The 20,026-nt window shown below is 39.1% G+C and overlaps 1 protein-coding gene across 9 annotated transcripts in view; it reads left to right on the top strand.

Moving 5' to 3' along the window:
- CARMIL1 (capping protein regulator and myosin 1 linker 1) overlaps positions 1 to 20,026 on the top strand; it is a 330,496-nt gene that overhangs the window by 215,653 nt on the left and 94,817 nt on the right. For all 9 annotated transcript variants that reach the window (XM_073224193.1, XM_073224192.1, XM_073224191.1 and 6 more), the window contains 6 exons: positions 883 to 986; positions 3,316 to 3,393; positions 3,523 to 3,599; positions 6,878 to 6,982; positions 8,375 to 8,444; positions 19,403 to 19,484. In XM_073224193.1, the coding sequence (XP_073080294.1) occupies positions 883 to 986; positions 3,316 to 3,393; positions 3,523 to 3,599; positions 6,878 to 6,982; positions 8,375 to 8,444; positions 19,403 to 19,484 (516 nt within the window). The remainder of the gene's footprint in view (positions 1 to 882; positions 987 to 3,315; positions 3,394 to 3,522; positions 3,600 to 6,877; positions 6,983 to 8,374; positions 8,445 to 19,402; positions 19,485 to 20,026) is intronic.

The following is a 20,026-nucleotide window of genomic DNA, read 5'->3' as shown; positions in this document are numbered from 1 at the left end:
TATACTAAGATAGTCACCCTTGATCCTGTGTGTACTGACCTCGCTGAATCCCGGTGAGTGACCAGCATCTCCTGGGTTCCTCTTCTGCAGTGATACACCCCCTGGAGCCTCTGCTTCCCCCTTGAAGTGTCCTGATGAGAATCCGCCTACCATACGGCCTTGCCTGGAGGCTTGTCTCCGTTACTGTGACCACACGTAACAGAACATAGCTCTCTTCTCACAGAACATTCCGGCCCTCATGTTCTCACTCTTTTTTTTCTGAAGTGGCATTATCAGTTTAGTTCAATGAACTGTGACTAGAGCCATGTATGTTATGTATGTAAATAGTGTATCGAATGTTAATGATCATGTTTTCCTTTGACTGCCTCCTACATTGTATGTAGATCACTTTTTTCACTTTCTGAAGAAGTCCATTCCGATGCAAATTTTGCCTTGAGTATAATACGTCAAGTAGAGCAGGACAATCCTCTGCCGACTCCTAAATGCCGTAAACAGCCTCAAGTACCTGCATTTGTTCCTGCGTCATTTAAATACCGAACACGATGTCAAGAATCCCCATAGAGGAGTGAGAGGAGGATAAAAATTATCATTAGGTTGCTTACATAATTTTAAAACTTCAGAGTAAAGTATTTTCTGTCCACATCAGAAGAAGTAGAGCGGAATGCAGCTGATTCCATTTCTCTCTCCTGCCCAGCGTCTGTGGCTGGCTCGCTCTCCTTGAAGGGGTGTCAGGGAAGACGGTCCGGGAGCCGCCTTGCAGGGAGCCTGCTCGTGGGCGGCCTCATCGTCCACTTCGGGGCTGCCGGGCCATTCATAGAAACTCACAAGCCGCACTTTGTTTCTGGGAGTGGAAACTGAGCCTGGATCTTCTCGGTGTTGCAGGGGTGAATAGCCTTTCCCAGTCACTCAGTGCCAACCCGCTGACCGCCAGCACCCTTGTCCACCTAGACCTCTCAGGAAACGTCCTTCGCGGAGACGACCTCTCGGTAGGTTTTCCTTCCCTTCAAAGTGTATTTAATAAGCCTAGAATCATTTCTAAACATGGTCTTCTAACTTACTTCCCTGCATCTCCCTTTATCATGACATTTTAAGGTCATTGAGTTATGAGCTTATGAAGTGTTATAGAGCAAAATTCCAGAGCCTTCCTTAATTTATAATAGTCTCTCACATAGATTACCTTCCCCCCACCCCCTCCCCACACACACTTAATGTTGCTGAAGTCTAAATTCTTTTTTGGAATCACTTTTTCCGAAGGATTTTTTCCCTTCACTTAAAAACATTATTGCACCTTTTACAATTGCCTGATAAGAAAGAGTAGACATATAAACTGAGTTATTTCATTATTAAATAATGTTGTGGGGAAGGCTTTTATTTTCCCCACAAAAAAATTGAAAGGGGATATTGGGGTAAACTCCAGACCTGCATTCTATGAATACACCAGAGAAAAGGGAGAGATAAGAATCAACTGAAGCCACTCTTCAGAGTTTGAGTGTGAAGGCAAAATGCTTCTCCTCAATGGTAAGATTTTTCATGCAGCTGAATCGTAACAGATGTTTGGCAGGTCGTACTGATATAGTGGATTAGGTATCATCTCACTTCCAAATGCAGTGAGTGGCCCGCTCTGGTCACCACCACGGAATCTAGAAGAAATGCCGCCTTACCAACGGGGCACACAGCAAGTGAGCATCTTCCAAGGACCTGCTCTGCATTCTACTGCTTCATGGGGGTGAAACACACCATGAAATTTATTCTCATTTTCCTTATGTTTCATTTACCTGTAAGGCAGGGAGTGTTGTTGCCATAGTCCTTTTTGTAGTTTTTTCCCTCTCCCTTACACTTGAGACGGTTTAAACAATGCCCGTTTCCCGGTGTGCCCTGGCTTGGTCAATGCGTGACGCGTGTTCGGTTGTCACCTGCACTGGGGACTCATGAACCCGCTCCCCCCGAGTGCACACCGGGAGTCCGATGTGAGACCACCGACCGACACAGCACAGCGACGCGCCCCGGGAGCAGGAGGAGGCTTGGGAGGAGGCCTGCAGATCGGACAGTGAGGCTGCGCTAGGAGAGGCAGCGCAGTTACCCAAGGGGCCCGCGGTGTTTCTCGGGCCAGGACTGGTCTTGCCCCAGCTCGCCCCCTGGGAAAGGGGGAGGGCCCCGGGGGGGCTGAGGGGCTGTGGGTCACGCAGCCGGGGCGGGGCGGCACTTAGTGGGAACGGTGCCCCCGGGGAGAGCCGCCCACCAGGGCCCCCCTCTGGAGATGCGGTGAAGTAGGGGCCTGGCATCACCTGAGGGTGGTTAGCGCTCCCCCTGCTGGCGGCGGCGAGTAAAACAGCACCGGGCGAAGAAAGACAAGCGGGCCTTCATGTAAATGAAAGCAGCATTTTTCTGAATCTTTCCGTCATACAGCCTGCTCTGGGTGTCTGGTTATTCTAAAGTATTTACGGACTGATCTTTTCCTCTTCCGAATTCCTTGGTAGAGAGGAGTTTTCTCAAGCACTAGATAGCTAAGCCTCTGCACTTACAAGCCTTCCTCAAGCACTAGGACATCTCAATGTAAGCTTGCTTGTTTTGCAAGTTACTTGGCGGCATCTCGCGAATTTAGCTGTTCGCCTGTGGGCAGGAGCTTGGGCTCAGTTTGTTCTTGGTGGACTGTGGCAGTTGCTACTCACACAGGGCGATTAGAGAATAACAGAATTACTAATTTTATTGTTTTGATAGCCTTGCACCGGGAGAAAGGTAGAGTTTAGGTACTGTGACCCCGGAAACCTGAAACGTCTTAGCAATATGTGAGATTTAAAAACAGAACTAATAGCACTATGAAGCCCTTTCTTGCTAGATTTTGAAAGTAACTAAGAAAGGAAAAATCACAGTGTTGGAGAGAAGGGAGTATAGCCTGAGACCAGCCTGTGGTTCAAATTTAAATTTGAACATATTCAAAGTGATCAGCATTTTGATAAGGTGACTGCCGTTCAGGTGGTATTTCATGTTCAGCAGTTAAAATTAATTAGCACTGTTCCGAAATTGTAAAAATGGAGCTAATCAGGAAAACGAAGGCATGTGTAATCAAAAGGGGGATTGTTAGCCAAAATTCCACTTGGCCTTTTTTTTTTCCATTTAAATATATTTTTATTTTAAATATTCCTAGGATTTTTCTCAAGGAAGGTAATGAAATGACATAAAGTTCTGCTAATCTTCTTGGGAAGAGTAGAAAATAATTCTGGGAGGATTTGGACGACTTCATTTTAAAATACGAAGTTGCATAATGTATGTGTATGTTTCTAGATTCTAATATATTTGTTTGTTTTTTATTTCAAGTGCATGTACAGTTTTATGGCCCAGCCAAATGCCATTGCCCATCTGGATTTGTCCAACACAGAATGTTCCCTGGACATGGTAATATTTTTTTATAGTGCTCTGGGGTTCCCAGAATAGATGTAAACATGGGATAGAAAGGGCTTTCTACTAAAATATTCTCTTAGGCCTAGAAATATTTGAAATAAGAGCACCTTATTTCTTTCTCAGGTCTGTGGAGCTCTCCTCCGTGGATGCCTTCAGTGTTTAGCTGTGCTCAATCTCTCCAGAACTGTCTTTTCTCACCGGTATGAACTTACGCCTGCTATCATTATCATCTAGGAGTGACTTGCTGTCAGAGAAAGGTGTAATGATAAAGGGTGAATGCTGGGCATGAAAGAAGATGGCGCTAAACCAGTGTATGTGAATACTAGGCCTTGAAACTTCAAGTTGTATCTGCATCTTTTTTCGCTGCCATGTGATGTTCCTGTCAGTAACTACAGCCCACCTGTGTAAACTATATGATAATATACTGTTCTCATCTGTGGACTGGCACTCTCTCTCACTGTAGTGACAACTCTTTTGGGAACTTAGTGATGAGCTTGGAAGTAAGTATAAACAACCTCTGGGGAGCAGAGAGACAGCATCCCAAAATCCTGCGTTTTAATTTGTAAAAGTGGAAGACCAGCCTAAGTAGCTCACTTCTACATTCCTGACTTAGGACTGTAAAATAGGGCAGAAGATTAGAAACAGCAAGTATTCATAAAAAGTAGCAATTTAGGATGGAGGGAGAATAAAGAAAACTATGAAAAGTACATGGGTTATGTAAGTATGGAAATCTGGAATTAATGTATTAATCTAATGTATTCATATAGTTCAACATTTAGCACTCATAGTTATGACCACAAGTCACAGACAATATTTTAGTTACTATATGCTCTATAATGACATGGAGACTTGCTTAACATTAGAAATGCCTCCATTTTTATTGACTTCTTTAAAGCTTTATATGTTCAAAGGGATAATCCTCATTTATTTGGAAGATTCAGTTATTCAGCTTTCTTTATTTTACAATTGTGTCTCACAAATGAATTATTCTGTATTTTAATGTTCTATTGGTCCACTACTTTTATATGATATAAATCTTTACAATAGCAAAAATTTGCCTCAAACACCTCAGTAGAATAAGATCAGAGAGTATTTATAATGGTGGGAGAAGTTGAGAGTTTTCTGAGATATTTTTATTTTGAGGGCCTTCAAGGCTATTAATTAAGAATACCCAGTTAACTCATGTATTTGAAGGCAGCTTATTAAGCCATCTATTGGTGGAGCTGTAAGTGACTCAGGGAAGAGTTCGAAGGTGACATCATAAGACTTTATATGAAAATAAAGATTTGCTCTTCTGAGTTCACAGTACTATAAATTCTGTGGCAGCTGGTCTTAAGTAGAGCTATTTAGCTTGTAAAGCGGAATTGCATTAACAAATTACCTTATCTTTCCAATGAAAGGTTGTGATTATTGTTTAATACTCAGTACCTTAACTAAACATAAGCATAGAAAGCCCTTAATAATTCTCTTGAAATTGCTGGATTTATACTGAGTTGTGGACTGTTAGCCAGGCTATTCGTCTTGTTACTCACAGTTAATTTCATAAAAGTGTATCAGTCACTAGAGGTTAGGTTGTTCCACAGTAACAAATGACCGTTCCACCCTGACCCCCATTTCCATGGCTTTCAGCAACAGCAGTTTTGTGACATCCCTTGTGGACTGGCCATGTCACCTTCACTCCGGGGGCAGAGCAGCCTCTGTAAAACATTGACAATTGACAATTGCATAGCAGAGGAAAAAGAGTCCTGGCAGTGCCCATACCAGCTAGCAAAGCTTCTCTTTAGAGGTCACCTGCATCACTTCTGCTTGATGGATGTCCCACTGACCCAAGGGACTCCCAGGGCCAAGCCTGCTTTCAGCAGGGTGATGAACGTCATACTTCTTCAGAAAAGGGCAGCAAATATTTGGAAACCTTGGAAAAATTGACATCTGATGGAGTAGTAGTAGTAGAACTATGTTCAAGGAGTAATCTAACATTTGCTTCTCAAAAAATGAATGGGAGTGTACAAGCTCATATTGTTCCACTATCTAGAACAAGAGTTGTTGGAAATGTCTCATGTATATTCTACCAGATTTCTCTTTACTCTTAACCTGAATTTTCATTCTCTTAAAATAGAGATTCTGGTTACATCGATATTTCTTCTCAGAAAGCCTGAAATTGTTCTGTTTTAAAACTTAAAAAAAATATTTCCTGGACCTCTGTACTTAAATGCTGTTGAATATTACATGGTTAAACTAGACCACTAACTAGGATCGCCTCTGCCCTGAGACTCTGTGAATCTTTCCACAGAATATGAATAACAATCATTAAATGAGTGTTCGGTGTGCATCAGGCTGTTTTACTTATGTGGCCTTACTCAGTCCTTCTATCAGTTCTGTCAGCTACGACAAAATAAGCTAAGTGTCCACATTCCAACTTTGACTCTGGAATCTTGTTTTTCTTACACCTTCACACTGTGGTGTTGACTCTAACTTCCTGTAGAGTTTTAGGATCTGACCCACTTACTTCCCACTGTAACAGCAGGGGGACACATTTGGAAGTTGTAGCCATTTCCTTTTGAAGTTTGGTCTTAACTTTTCTAATATTTAGCCTGAAATGGTTGGATTAGTGGTGTGGATATGAGGGTTGAGCAGGATTTTGCCCTGCTGGCTTCATGCCTCTCAGACTGTCTGTGTTGTTCTTCAGCTCCACATCAGGTCGCCGTCTTGTGGCATCTGAGATACGCTGCATCTAAAAATACTGCTGACCCTTGAACAACGTGGGAGTCAAGGGTGCTAACCCTCCATGCCTTTGAAAATCATGTACAACCTTTGAGTCCCCAAATACTTAGCTAATAATAACCTATTGTCGACCAGAAGCCTTCCTGATAACATAAGCAGTCAATGAATACATGTTTTGTATATGTGTCATGTACTGTATTCTTAAAGTAGGCTGGAGAAAAGAAATGTTTTTTCAAATTGCACAAATCTCAAAAAATTTTCCAATATTGAAAAAAATCCTTTTATACAGTGGACACTCTCAATTGGAAACCATGTTGGTCAAGGGTCATCTGTAGTGTTGAATGCAGGTAATGATCCTTAATACTCGGTGCCACTGCATGGGAAAGCTCTTTGAATTGGTGAGAAATATACAATTTTGACCTCCTGTTTTTTAAAAATCCAAACACGGAGTTCCGTGAAGATCTTTGGGCAAAACACAATGATTTCACTGGCTACCAAGAATGGGGATAAATTGTTTTGAGAACTTAATGAGATATCTTAAATTATCTTACATCATTCCTTTAATTGTGTTGGATGGATTTATTTAGCTTTCAGATACTTGGTTTTTCTTTACCTTTAAATTTCTACTGAAAATATAACTGATTTATAGGATTGCTTCACAGTGTCTGATTAACCAGTGGATGATTTTGCCAACTTGGAAGGTAAGTCCTGAGATCAAGTCTAACTGTTAGTGTGACTCTAATGTTTTGTTTTTCAGGAAAGGAAAAGAGGTACCCCCATCTTTCAAACAGTTTTTTAGTAGTTCTCTGGCTCTGATGCACATCAACCTTTCAGGCACAAAACTGTCTTCTGAACCCTTAAAGTAAGTGGTTAATTCATTTTCTCCAGAGCTTTCACAGTTCAATTTGTTATTAGGAATGTGCTTGAGGGAAGGGAAAAAGATGTGTAATACTAGAATAGACAAGGCAGATGAAAAGGCTTCTTTACTCTGAGGCACAAAAGGAAATCAAATTATTTTTGAGTAAATGTGCATGATTGATATTATTGCATCTTCTGTGAAAGAAAAAAATCTGCCCCCAGCTACCATTGCCTGTATATTGACCCTGTTCAGTCAATTTTAGGTATATTCTTGAGAGTGTGCATTTTAATCAGTATTTGTTCTAAAGCTTTGTACTCACAGTAATGATCAACCTCTGTACGCTTGTGTGCATGCAACATAATCAATTTTTAGGTGCTTTGGTTTCGGAACAACCTAGATCAGCATAGGCTATTTGGTATTTTTACTTGGCAGCCAATGTATGCGTTACTACACACTAATGCAGGTGTAGTGATGAAGTTAAACTTACTAGCAAAATTAAGGTTTAAGAATAATTTGTTATCTGTGAAGTTTCCATTTACTGTTGTCAGTAATAATCCAAAGGGCTGTAGAATCAGATTCTCTAGTTAAAGGCCTTGAGTTCTTCCAGCGTGACTTCATGGGTGTGTGTGCATGTGTGGAATCTCTGTTGCAAGCCTGCTCAATGGTGTTGGATTTTATAGGACTGATTTGTGCAAGTAGAATCCATTCCTCCTTAGAGAAATGTGTGGCTGCATCATCAGTCCAGTCTTCCCAACATGCAGATGAGAGAATGTCTTTTAGAGCGGTGACCAGCTGATAGCTGATCAGCTGTGATCAATTAGTAGCCCGACAGACAGTCAGGATCCTCAAGTGCAAGCCTTACACTGCTTCTCCAGTGCTGTTACACCCTTACGCATCCTACCTCTGTGGGTCCTTTAATGAACCCATCTAAATAGACTTTCATATCCTGGAGTACTTGGGAGCCTCACTTCCTAACATACTCCTTAGGGAAAACCAGCTTTATTTTGCTACTCTAACATTGCCTAATAATATTCTAAACATTATTACGGGTATTCTCAAGCAGATGCAAGTGGGAATTCATCTGTGATGAACACAATTTCATTTTAGTGTGCAATTAGATGTAGTGTTGATTTGTGTGCAAAGTAATAGCAATCCTGTCACGTTTTGCATTTATGATGGGCCTGTACTATATTGAAAAGAATTTTGCAGCAGCATCTATCACTGCTCTTGGGAGGCAGAGATGCAGTTGGCATTTTAAAAAGTGAAAAGGTGCTTAGCGCTTGACCTGTGATTCAGAAAAGGCTTTTTCTTTTCATGGGCTCTGTCCTGTGTGCTTATGTATTTTCGGCAATGTGTGGAATTTGTATCTAATATGTGTATGTTTCTTCCCCTCAGAGCACTGTTACTGGGCCTGGCTTGTAATTATAACTTAAAGGGAGTTTCTCTTGATCTCAGCAACTGTGAGGTAAGAACACTTTTAACCATGCACAGGAAGAAGAGAGAATAGCCTCAAAATTGCTTTGTCTTTTTTCTGTAAAAAGTGTGACACTGTGATTCCAGAAAGTATAAATGAAGCAGAAAAACATACGTTATTGAAGTTTCTGACGTTCTGTATTTTGCTATTTTTATCTACAAACAGCACAGAACACCATTCAGAAATCATTCAAGTATGTTTTTAATGACTTTTTTTTTTCTATTCTTGGTGCCAGTTGCCTAAGTACTTATGATGAAGTCTTGAGATATACAGCCATAACTAGCTTTAGTGTCATGAAAAGTGTAACATACTGCATTCCTTGCAGGGGACAAATGTGTGTAACTAAACTTGGATTTACTAAGGGTGATAGAGAGTGGCTATCTTGTCACTAATTGATTTTTTTAATATCTTGATTTAAAATAGGAAAATCAAGATGTTTCTCAAAGTTAGAGCCATTCCAAATACTTGCTATCAAAGAATACAGAGGAGAATTGAGATTAAAAGCCTATATATTTTAGAGGGTACCTGAACTTTTTCTATCATGAAACTTTTAGTTTGAGTGGAGATTAGTAAGAATATATGCAGACACAAACCACCCAGCCTCCGCAGGGCCTGGCTTTACCTAACATGTCAGGATTAGTCTCTTCTTGGAAGGGGGGAGGCAGAAGTCTCTTCATTCCTGTCCCTGGGCTTTCGTGCCTGCTGTTCTCTCTTCCCAGCACACTCTTGCCATGTCCTCCTCTTTCCTAAGGCCTCACTCTCTGAGGATCTAGCTCAAGTCATCTCCTCTCTGCCTGCCTCCGATTTCTAGAGTTCAGTCCACGTTGTACCCCTACTGGTGGTGCAACCCTGCATGAACTCCTTGACATGACTGAGGCTCAGTTTCTGCATCTGCAAAATGGAGACAATACTAGTGCCTCTCCCACTGTGTTGTTAGGAGGTTTAAAGGAGCTCTTCTTTGAAAAGTACTTCTTAGAGTATCGGGAGACACATAAAGTTTATTTGTTCTTGTTTATCTGTCAGTTTGTCAGATTTCTTTCCTGACTGCTTTAGCCCTTTGTGTTTTCTGATGGTCCAGTACTTACTGATGGCCACATGCATTTGGACACGGAACTATGGAGTGCGTTGCAAAATTGTTAAATTGGCTCCTCTGTACTTTCCTGGCTCAGTTGTAACTTCCTGGAAGGCAGTATTTGTGTCTTACTTTGTTTTCTGTTTCCCTTAGCTCCTAACAAAATGCCAGGCACCAAGCCAACACTAAATATTAAAGAAGATTAATGCTTTACCTCTGTGAAAATTCTGGAAGCTGACAGGTCTAAAATCATCCTGTATAAATTGTTAGCACAGGATTTTTTAAAATTAGTTTTGAGCTGGGGTGAACACCATCTATGTGTTATTTACTAGTCTTTTTATTTAGAAAAAAGAAAAACCAAAAAATAAAACCCCCCCAAACTTGCACTGTAAAATTTTCATTTGTGAATCGATGCTCTTTTATTTATATAGACAGACCATAAAATAGAAACCAACAGTGGTAGTCTGAATTAGTTGTTTGCTTGCCAGCATTTTATTAAGGGGAATGCCCACAATAAAAACCTTTCCACTGGGGAGGAGTGAGAGAGGAGAAGAGAGGGTCATTCTGTATTGAAAAACCCATCGCTGTAAACTTGATCGCTCTATTTTGATCAAACTTCTAAATTAGCAGCGGCCCACATGTTTTACTATCCTGATTAAATACCATATTGCTGCCAGTAAAACATCTTTCATTTAATTCTATGATCAAAACTGGGATGGACATAGTTACCATCTGGTCTCTTACTTAGAGGTGAGGGAACTGAGGTCTAAAGAAGCTGAAATAATCCAGCTCACTAATGTCAGAGTCATGAAAATACACTCTCCTGATTGTTGCTAAAGGTAATATTAAAAATTATTAGGATCTAGTATGGTTAGACGTTTTCTTTTTAAATAAGTAAATTGATAGGTACCATATGCCCAAGGAACACTGTGTTACATTGCTACATAGCTTGTTCTTTAAGCTCCTGTGTGATCCTATTGGGAATGACTTTCAAAGACAGTTAGTTATATTTGGTGAACCATATAAAATTGACATTTTTTTAGGTCAAAATGGAGGATATTGGCAGTTTTATATCATTCCATCGAATGACTAGTATAGAATGACTTTTTCAGTTATAATTTTTTCTCATTAAAACAGGAATCCAGATTAAATGATTGCTCAGTGATGGTAGGGTAGGCCATTATTATGAAAATAATTCCAACTTTATTTTGCCCATTTGTTTATAGACTATGTGATAAAAACCTACTGCTGAGATGAGCCCCTAAAAGTCCCTTAGTACCTTCCCCCACCCTCTTCCCTCGAGTCACAGCACTGGTGACCATGTTTATAAAGTCACATGTTAATTTGATGCTCATGAAAATTGGTGAGACACAAAATTATTTTTCTAAAGTAAGTTGTCTTATCACATTTTTCTTCTTGGGGCTAGATGTCCAAATTTAATGAGGTTTCACTTTGCTCATGTCCATGATATAGTAAACCTCTCCCCTGTAAAGGTGTTTGGGGTTAAGATACTATCCATGAAGCATGCTTGGCACCTTGAATATTGACTGCTACTCTTTAATCGGTGTTTCAGAGTTTATGTAATACTCTCAGAAGAAAGCTTTCACTAACTTGAAGTTTAATGTTATGCATATATGTATTTTTTTTTTTCTGTTCATTCATTGTATTTAGTCACAATAGACACAGTCCTCTCTACTCTTAGCTTGCAAATCAAAATCATGGAAGAAAATTGAGCACGTAAACTTCTCCTATAAGATAAAATCCCCAGCTGTGTTAGTGGGGGCAAAAGTCCTCGCTGATGTCACGATCATCTTGGGAAGTCATTTCCACAGGGACGCTCAAGGTAGAGGGCTGACAGGCTTGGAAGGAGTCACACGTCTGAGGTTATATTACTGGGCAGTTTCTGAACAAGTTCAGTGCCCCCTAAAAATGCCTCTAATACAACAGTCTAATACCAGCCATGGAAGCAAAGAACAAATGTGAAGCACCTAAAGTCTTTCTTATATTTATGAATAAATAGTTCATTTTATTATGTTAGCTACTGTCCACTGATTAATTTTATTTATTATTAAAGTATAGTCGACATACAATACTGTATTCTTTCCAACTGTACAACATAGTGATTCAGCAATTACGTACATTATAAAACGCTCACAAGTACAATTACTGTCACCATACAAAATTATTACAGTTTTATTGACTGTGTTCCCTATGTTGTACTTTTCATCCCTGTGACTTCTTTAGTTTATAATTGGAAGTTTGTACCTCTGTATCCCATCCTCTCTACTCTTGTCCCTCAGGCAACCATCAGTTTGTTCTTTTTATTTATGAGTTTTTTCAGATTCCACAGTAAGTGACATCATGATATTTGTCTTTTCTTGACTTATTTTACTTAGCATAATACCCTCTAGGTCCATCTGTGTTCTCACAAATGTTAAGATGCCATTCTTTTTTTCTATGGCTGAGTAGTATTCCATTTGTATACACCACTGATTAATTTAAAAATCGGATTTGTATGGGTGTCATGGAAAGTAAGCAACCACCATTTAAGATGGTGGTTGAGTTTATTGGAAGAAGAAAATAATCTTGAAGTAGGAATTAAAAGTACCTAGATAGGGGGCTTAGAATAATTTTGCTTATGCAAAATTATCTTTGTTTTTCATAGTTTTTGGTACCTTTACTGTTCAATGCTCACCTTTTCCTTGGGAGTTTTCCTTGTGGCTCTTGGGATATTTCTGTATTCCCCTGAAAGAGGCATTTCACATTCATCAGTTTGAATGAGAGAGGAGATTTTTGCACATGATGATAGTAAAAAAAAAACATACCATGCAGGTTATTTATAAATTATGGAGTTGCCTTCCTATAGTACAAACAGCAGTGTTATTTGGAAGCTTAAATCCAAAATTTGGAGCTGTAATCTTTTGACCTACAAGGGCTAAGCTGATTAAGTATACTTGACCCTTGAACAACACGGGTTTGAACTGCATGTGTCTACTTAAGCACAGGTTATTTCAATAAATAAACCCCCACAGAAGATTTTTTCTATAAGTATAGAATTTATCTGCAAATGAAAGATTAATTTCGGTACAGTTGACCCATGAACAGTGTCAGGGGCAGGGTTAGGGGCACTGCCCCCCCAGCCCGTGCAGTTTGAAATGCACATACAGCTAACTCCCTAAAAACATCACTATTAATGGACTACTGTTGACTACAAGCTTTACTGATAACACAGTTGATTAACACATATTTTATATATGTATTGTATACTGTATTCTTACAGTAAAGCTTGTGGGGAAGTTGGGGTTCCCATGGCCAGGATCCTCACTGAACTTAAACCACCTGATGATGTAACTGGCCTGTTGCTAGGCTACCGCTTACACACCTTTCCGCAATAAGCTATTATTGTGCTATAGACAGAGGTCGACCGAGTGCTCTGGGCGGAGGCGGAGGCGGAGGCGGAGACGCTAGTGCTCGACCTGCCCCCGGGAGAGCAAGCCGGGTAATAAACCCTTTCACCCCAAAGAAGCGTTCTACTGTCACTTCTACGGTCACACTGAATCCATAGCGGGATTCCCATTGGCAAGACAAGCTTAAGAAAATATTTTTTTCAAATTTTTGCAAATCTCCAAAAAATGTTCCCATTGTTATCAATTACCCCTTCATCCTGGTCTTTTACTACCAAAAGATTTATCTTTTTTGTAAGAAAATGACTCAGATTAGTCATGGGAGGGAAGAGAGTGTCGTAGCAAAGGTTGGGTGTGTGAAATCAAAAGGCCCCCTTTGAACCCCGGCTCAGCCAAAGAGTGACTTACCTTCTGTCAGCCTGTTTCTCACCTGCACAGTGGGAATTATAATAGTTTTGGGGATAGTGTTTGGCACAGTTCTGAGCAGCACATGCGAGCCATTACCTGGAGAGGAAGAGGCTTAATATGGAGGAGCCTTCCTGTAAGTGTCAGATTGTACGGCATGGGTCAGTATTGCCTGCCTAAAAATTTTTGTTTAGAAACTTTATAAATACTCTGACTTTACTAAACATTTTTTGGAGTTACCTTCAAAGTTAGTTTAAATCTTCAAAGAAGAATTAGTCTCATTAATTTAGTCACATGTGATTTTGGACACAAAACAATACTATCCTCTATGGCCAGACTTGCCTCTGAATGGCCTGTGGCTGATTCTAATTCCGTCTCAAAGTGTGAGGACTCATCATCCATGCAGATGTTCAAAGAAATATGTTCATTGCCATCAAGACTAGTCCCAAAGAAGAGTTTCAAAACTGTTTTGTACGGTAGTGGTGATACTGCCATTTGTATGTATTCTCTCCATATACCTTCTACCTGAAAGGAGGCAATGAATCTGTGCATCCTACCCTGCGTTTAAAAATCTTATATTTCATAATCACATTTCAAGAGAGGAATAGATAAGTGCTGAAACTGAATTCATCAAGCTAATCTCCTTCCACGTGAGAGAAAAATTCTGATACTTCAGAAAAGATGCAAAGGCTAATTATAGGTGACGCTTCATTGCAGGTCTGGGTGTGGGAGTTAGTTTTTTATGGGAAAACATTCCTGCATGTTATTCTACAATTCATTGCAAGGTGCACCAGATACTAAAATTTGTAATGTGCAGGAAGTTGTAGCAAGTGAATAGAAATCTCTGAGGCACTGCACGCAATTGGGTAGTCATCCACTCAGCTCTGAGGTGAGAGGGGTGTCTGCCGTGTGTGGTCAGCGCCGCCGCTGTACCCCTCACACATCACTTTCCTGTCAGGCTGAGTATGGGATTCAGAACATGGAAGACGTTTCACAACAGGAGGCATGTGTGAGGCAATATAATACATACAACTATTACACCTTGGAAATGATGATATTTACATATTTTTCTTCGGGTCTAAGTTGCCTTTTGGCTTCAGATTCTGCTAGCAGGAAGATATTTTGAACTGGATCTTGTCAAATCATTTTTTGTCTTTGGACAAACCCACACTGCTCACATTTTTGTTTTTTGGCCAGCATTTTTTTTTCTAATTACGGTATCATTGATATACACTCTTATGAAGTCTACATATTTTTTTCACTTTTTCTTTTAATAAGATATTGTTGATAAACACTCTTATGAAGGTTTCACATGAAAAACAATGCGGTTACTATTTACCCATATTATCAAGTTCCCCCCACACCCCAATGCAGTCACTGTCCATCAGTGCAGCAAGATGCCACAGATCCACTATGTGCCTTCTCTGTGCTACACTGTTCTCCCCGTGAACGCCCACACCGTGTGTACTAAACATAACACCCCTAATCCCCGTCTCCCTCCTTCCCACTCCACCCTCTCCCACCCCCTCCCCTTTGGTAACCACTAGTCCCTTCTTGGGTTCTGTGAGTCTGCTGCTATTTCGTTCCTTCAGTTTTGCTTTGTTCTTATACTCCACAAATGAGGGAAATCATTTGGTAGTGGTTTTTCTCTGCCTGGCTTATTTCACTGAGCATTTTACCATCTAGGTCCGTCCATGTTGTTGCAAATGGTAGGATTTGTTTTCTTCTTATGGCTGAATAGTATTCCATTGTGTATATGTACCACATCTTCTTTATCCATTCATCTACTGGTGGACACTTAGGTTGCTTCCATATCTTGCCTGTTGTAAATAGTGCTGCAATAAACATAGGGGTGCATGTGTCTTTTTGAATCTGTGATCTTGTTTTTCTTGGGGTAAATTCCTAGAAGTGGAATTCCTGGGTCAAATAGTATTTCTATTTTTAGTTTTTTGTGGCACCTCCATATTGCTTTCCACAAAGGTTGAACTGATTTACATTTCCCCCAGCACTGTAGGAGGGTTCCCCTTTCTCCACATCCTCGCCAACATTTGTTGTTCCTTGTCTTGTGGATGCTGGCCATTCTAACTGGTGTGAGGTGGTATCTCATTGTGGTTTTAATTTGCATTTTCCTGATAATTAGCGATGTGGAGCATCTCATGTGCCTGTTGGCCATCAGAATTTCTTCTTTTGAAAAGTGTTCAGCTCCTCTGCCCATTTTTTAATTGGATTATTTGCTTTTTGGGTGTTGAGGCATCTGAGTTCTTTATATATTTTGGATGTTAACCCCTTGTCAAATATGTCATTTACAAATATATTCTCCCATACTTTAGGATGCCTTTTTGTTCTACTGATGGTGTTCTTTACTGCACAGAGGCTTTTTAGTTTGATGCAGTCCCATTTGTTCCTTTTTGCTTTTGTTTCCCTTGCTTGAGGAAATGTGTTCAGGAAAAAGTTGCTCATGTTAATATTCAAGAGATTATTTCTATGTTTTAAGAGTTTTATGCTTTCATGACTTACATTCAGGTCTTTGATCCATTTTGAGTGTACTTTTGTATATGGAATTAGACAGTGATCCAGTTTCATTCTCTTATACATAGCTGCCCAGTTTTGCCATCACCAGTTGTTGAAGAGTCTGTCATTTCCCCATTGTATATCCATGGCTCTTTTATTGTATATTAATTGTCCATTTAAGCTCGGGTTTATATCTGGGCTGTCTATTCTATTCCATTGATCTATGGATCTTTTCTTCTGCCAGTACCAAACTGTCTTGATTACTGTGGCTTTGTAATAGAGCTTGAAGTTGGGGAGCGTAACCCTCCCAGCTTTAATCTTCCTTCTCAGGATTACTTTGGCTATTTGGGGTCTTTTGTGGTTCCATATGAATTCTGGTTCGTTGAAGAATGCTGTCAGTATTTTGATAGGGATTGCATTGAGTCTGTAGATTGCTTTAGGCAGGATGGCCATTTTGACAATACTCCCTATCCACTAGCATGGGATCTGCTCATAGTTTTGTGTGATAAAATTTCTCAGGAAAACAATTATTTCTTAACTAAAATTTGGAACTCTTAGGAAAAAAAAGTGATGATTTGAGGTAGTTATATTTAAATCTGTAATATTTGTCACATCTTTTTAAATGGCAAGTGATTTTTTTTTTTGAGGTTCATACAACAAAATACACAGTGTACAATGGCAAGTGATCTTGAGGAAGAAAATGAAATTTTAAAAGTTCTCTCTAGATTTCCATTTTCCTTGCTTCTCTTGTCCCCATTATGGATATTTGACTATTAGATACAACTATTCACTTTGAACTATGAGGAGCATCTGAAATGTTCCAACTGCCTGGAGTGAGAGGACATTCCTTTCTTGAAAGAAATGGGGTGTTATTTTCAACATTTTTCGAAAAGTATTCAGTGATTCAGTTACATTCACTCTTCTTTAATCTTTCTTCCTTTTAAATAATGCCTGCGTGTGGGATCCAGATGAGGGTAATTTAAAAACCAGTTTTAGGTGCACACGTGCAGATACAGCCTCTAATTACGCAAATTAATTTAAAGGACTTTCATTTACAGTAATGCAAAAGCTTCTACTGTTTTGGGTAAGCTTTAGCTTTAGGTGAATTCTAGGTATCTAATAGCTTGTGAATTCAAACAAAGGTTCTTAGTTACTGAAGATCAGTTATTTTCTTATTTAAATTCTTGGTTTTTTTTTTTTTTTTTGGTTAGCAGATTTTAGTTGTGTTTTTCCGGATTCCTTGGTTTTTTACGTTGTGTATTGATGGAGACTTCAGCTTCTCTATTCTTATTCGCTTAGTGCTGATAATGTTTTTTGTTTCTTCTCCTTGGGCTTTCCTTAGCTCGGCCATTGTGTAAGTACTTATGAATCAAAAAATCAGAGTATATTGATATATTTGATTATTTGTTAACAATTGGAAAATGTTTGTTTTATGGGTATATGCTTCAAATAATATCAGCCAAGAGTATTTATAAAAAAAAGAAACAGAATTGAGCACTCAAATGTCACGTGTATTTTTCATCCCTAAATAGAATATTTTTACTGTATGTTATAATAATAATTGGAGATTTTCTTGTGGAAATACTACTTCTGAACAGAGGAATCCTTAATAGCAGTAATAAAATTATAAAGACTGAGGCATGTATGTTTATCTTTTCCAAAGCATAATTATTTTCATGCTCTGAAAATCAAATTGTTTCTTTGAATTGTTTACCTAGGTCATGTCTTGCTTTAACTTTAGCATAGTTACATATGCATTCACCTCTTCAGCTATTAACAAGCTGTGACCTGGAGCAGTACTTCTCAAAAGTATTTGTCATGAGGAAACTGGGCTGTTTTTTTTTCCAATTTCCAAACTATCATAAACCAATACTTGTGCAAAAATAAAATAAAAATGAATCGCTAAAAGGATTTTTCAAAAAACCTAAAATATACAAGCCCTCCATTTTTATTGTTAGATGCAACAAACCTAAAATTATTATTATGACTAAGGTTCCTAGAATGTTTACTGTCAATGTCTGTACTTATTCCATGTCAGCCCAGTAATAAACTCAGCAGACTGCCGGCAGTCCGTGGGCTGTGCTTTGTGTAGAAGGATGATGGGGTCGCTCTAGAGGAGGTGCGGTTAAGGTGGGATTGACGGGGTGCTGGGTAAGCCTGGCAGCTCCTGAGAAAGCAGCGAACTGTAGTGAACCGGGCCGGCTTGTTGCTGGCAGTTTCTCTACACACGAGGTTAGAAGCCCCTCAGCCGGGGAGCTGGTCGGTCTCGGTGTCCCTGAAGTGAGTAGACCGGCCTCCTGGGGCAGTCGGCCTCCCTGTGACACCCCCCTTCAGAGCTCACATCAGGTACCTCGGAGTCATCTGTCACCTTCCAAAGTAGGAAAGGCTGAATTTAAGCAACTCAGCTGAAATACTTCTGAATAAAGAGCAGTCCCAGAAGTCTGCACAAAAACTCTGCTTAACACACAAACAGCAGGGAAATTGGTAGGTTTTGGTTCAGGGAACCCTAAAAATACTGCATTTAAAACAATGAAATGAAGATTCTTTAAATTCTTATGTCAAAACTTGAATAAGTACAAAGTAGCATCTTGTATAATAAATTTGGTGTAGAAGTTTATATAAGTTTCAGTTTTCTTAAATGAGTAGAGAAACCACCATGTTCCTTGGTACATAGTTTCCAATAAATGAAAGTTTTCTTTCCTTTATTAAACAGGAAGTTTACCAGGCAAAAGAGTCACAGCTTGGGAAACTTCACATCCGGCACAATGCTTTACACACATAAGGAACTCAAATACTTGGAGAATGGAAAACAAAAAAGATACTCTGACCTTTGTAAAATATGCTTGTTGTTTCATGAGTAAATATGAAACGTATTGTGTTTTATACATTGCCTTTCTCCTTGGAATAAGTTAGGTAACAAGACAAAATAATTATTTGGTTTTAGTTTTGCTGTAAGCCAACCATAATAATAATAATGTATGTGATTAACATCTTTTTCTCTGGCTCAGTGAGTTTGCACAAATCATTTTATAATCACCTTCAACTATTTGCTGTCTGCTTTGTAACAGACCTCACACACCATTTCTGTAGAACAGTTAGGGATGAGTCCCTCCTAAATTGGTTGATATTCAAAGTTAATTTTTATTGTCTCCTTTGGTTGTTGATACTTGGTATAAATTTATACCTTAAAATCTGTAATAATAAAATCTAAGTAGCAGTTTCTCATGTATAAAAGGGAATTAATAGATTTCCAGAAGTCAGAAATAAAGATAATTCATTTGAGTTGGCAGAGACTGGCTTGCCAGTGGTGACCCTTGGCAGTCTCCATCATCATCCTGTTTCTTTTTCTAATGATTTTTCAGATTTTCATGGTATAGAAGCAGTGACATTGACTAGTGATTGGCTCTTTACCATTAGTGATACTGTATTTGCAGTTGAAAAGTTTTTACTTTTCCTTTGCTACTAGGTTTAAAACAACATGTTAACTGTTTTCCGTCTTTTGGTCACACTTCCAGTAGGTAATTACTGTACCTTGTGTTTGGCATGTATTTCTTTAGCTGAGATCGGGAGGTGCACAAGTATTAGAAGGTTGTATCGCGGAAATCCACAACATCACCAGCTTAGACATCTCTGATAATGGTAAGTCAGAAATCGGAAAAGAAGTAGAAATATTATTTGAAGCAAGTTAGTAAAGGGGAAATAATCTAATAGTCCAATCTAGAAAACACCTTAAAAAATGTTATTTTGCTTCTTGACTAAAGGGACTTTTTAACTTTAACAGAGTTTATTTGTAGAATAATTGTGTGTCAAAGTCTTAATAAGTTGATGTCACAGCCAAAAATACAAGGTCTATGCCATAAAACAATTTAGTTAAAAAAAATCATCAGTCTACTGATAAAGATCCAAGCCCAACCCTTTACATTCGTCATCATAATAAAATCAAGCCCTTGTTTATTCAGAAACTTGTTATGTTAGTTTCAATTCTGATTATAATAGCATGTGAGTATGAACTTATTCAATTTGCAGAGACAACTTTAATTGCATTTACTTACCAGTGAACAGTATGTTGGAATCTTCTCTCACAAAATGATGGGGAGAGGTGAAATTTTCTGTTATTTATCATTCCCAGGTCTTGCTCACTTTATTTAGCTTTTGTAGAGCATGAGTTTATCCCTGTGAAG

This window comes from Manis javanica, chromosome 16 (genome assembly GCF_040802235.1).
Source record: "Manis javanica isolate MJ-LG chromosome 16, MJ_LKY, whole genome shotgun sequence".
Taxonomy (NCBI): Eukaryota; Metazoa; Chordata; class Mammalia; order Pholidota; family Manidae; genus Manis; species Manis javanica.
Note: the sequence above shows the minus strand (reverse complement) of the source record. Positions and strands in the feature narration are given on the sequence as shown.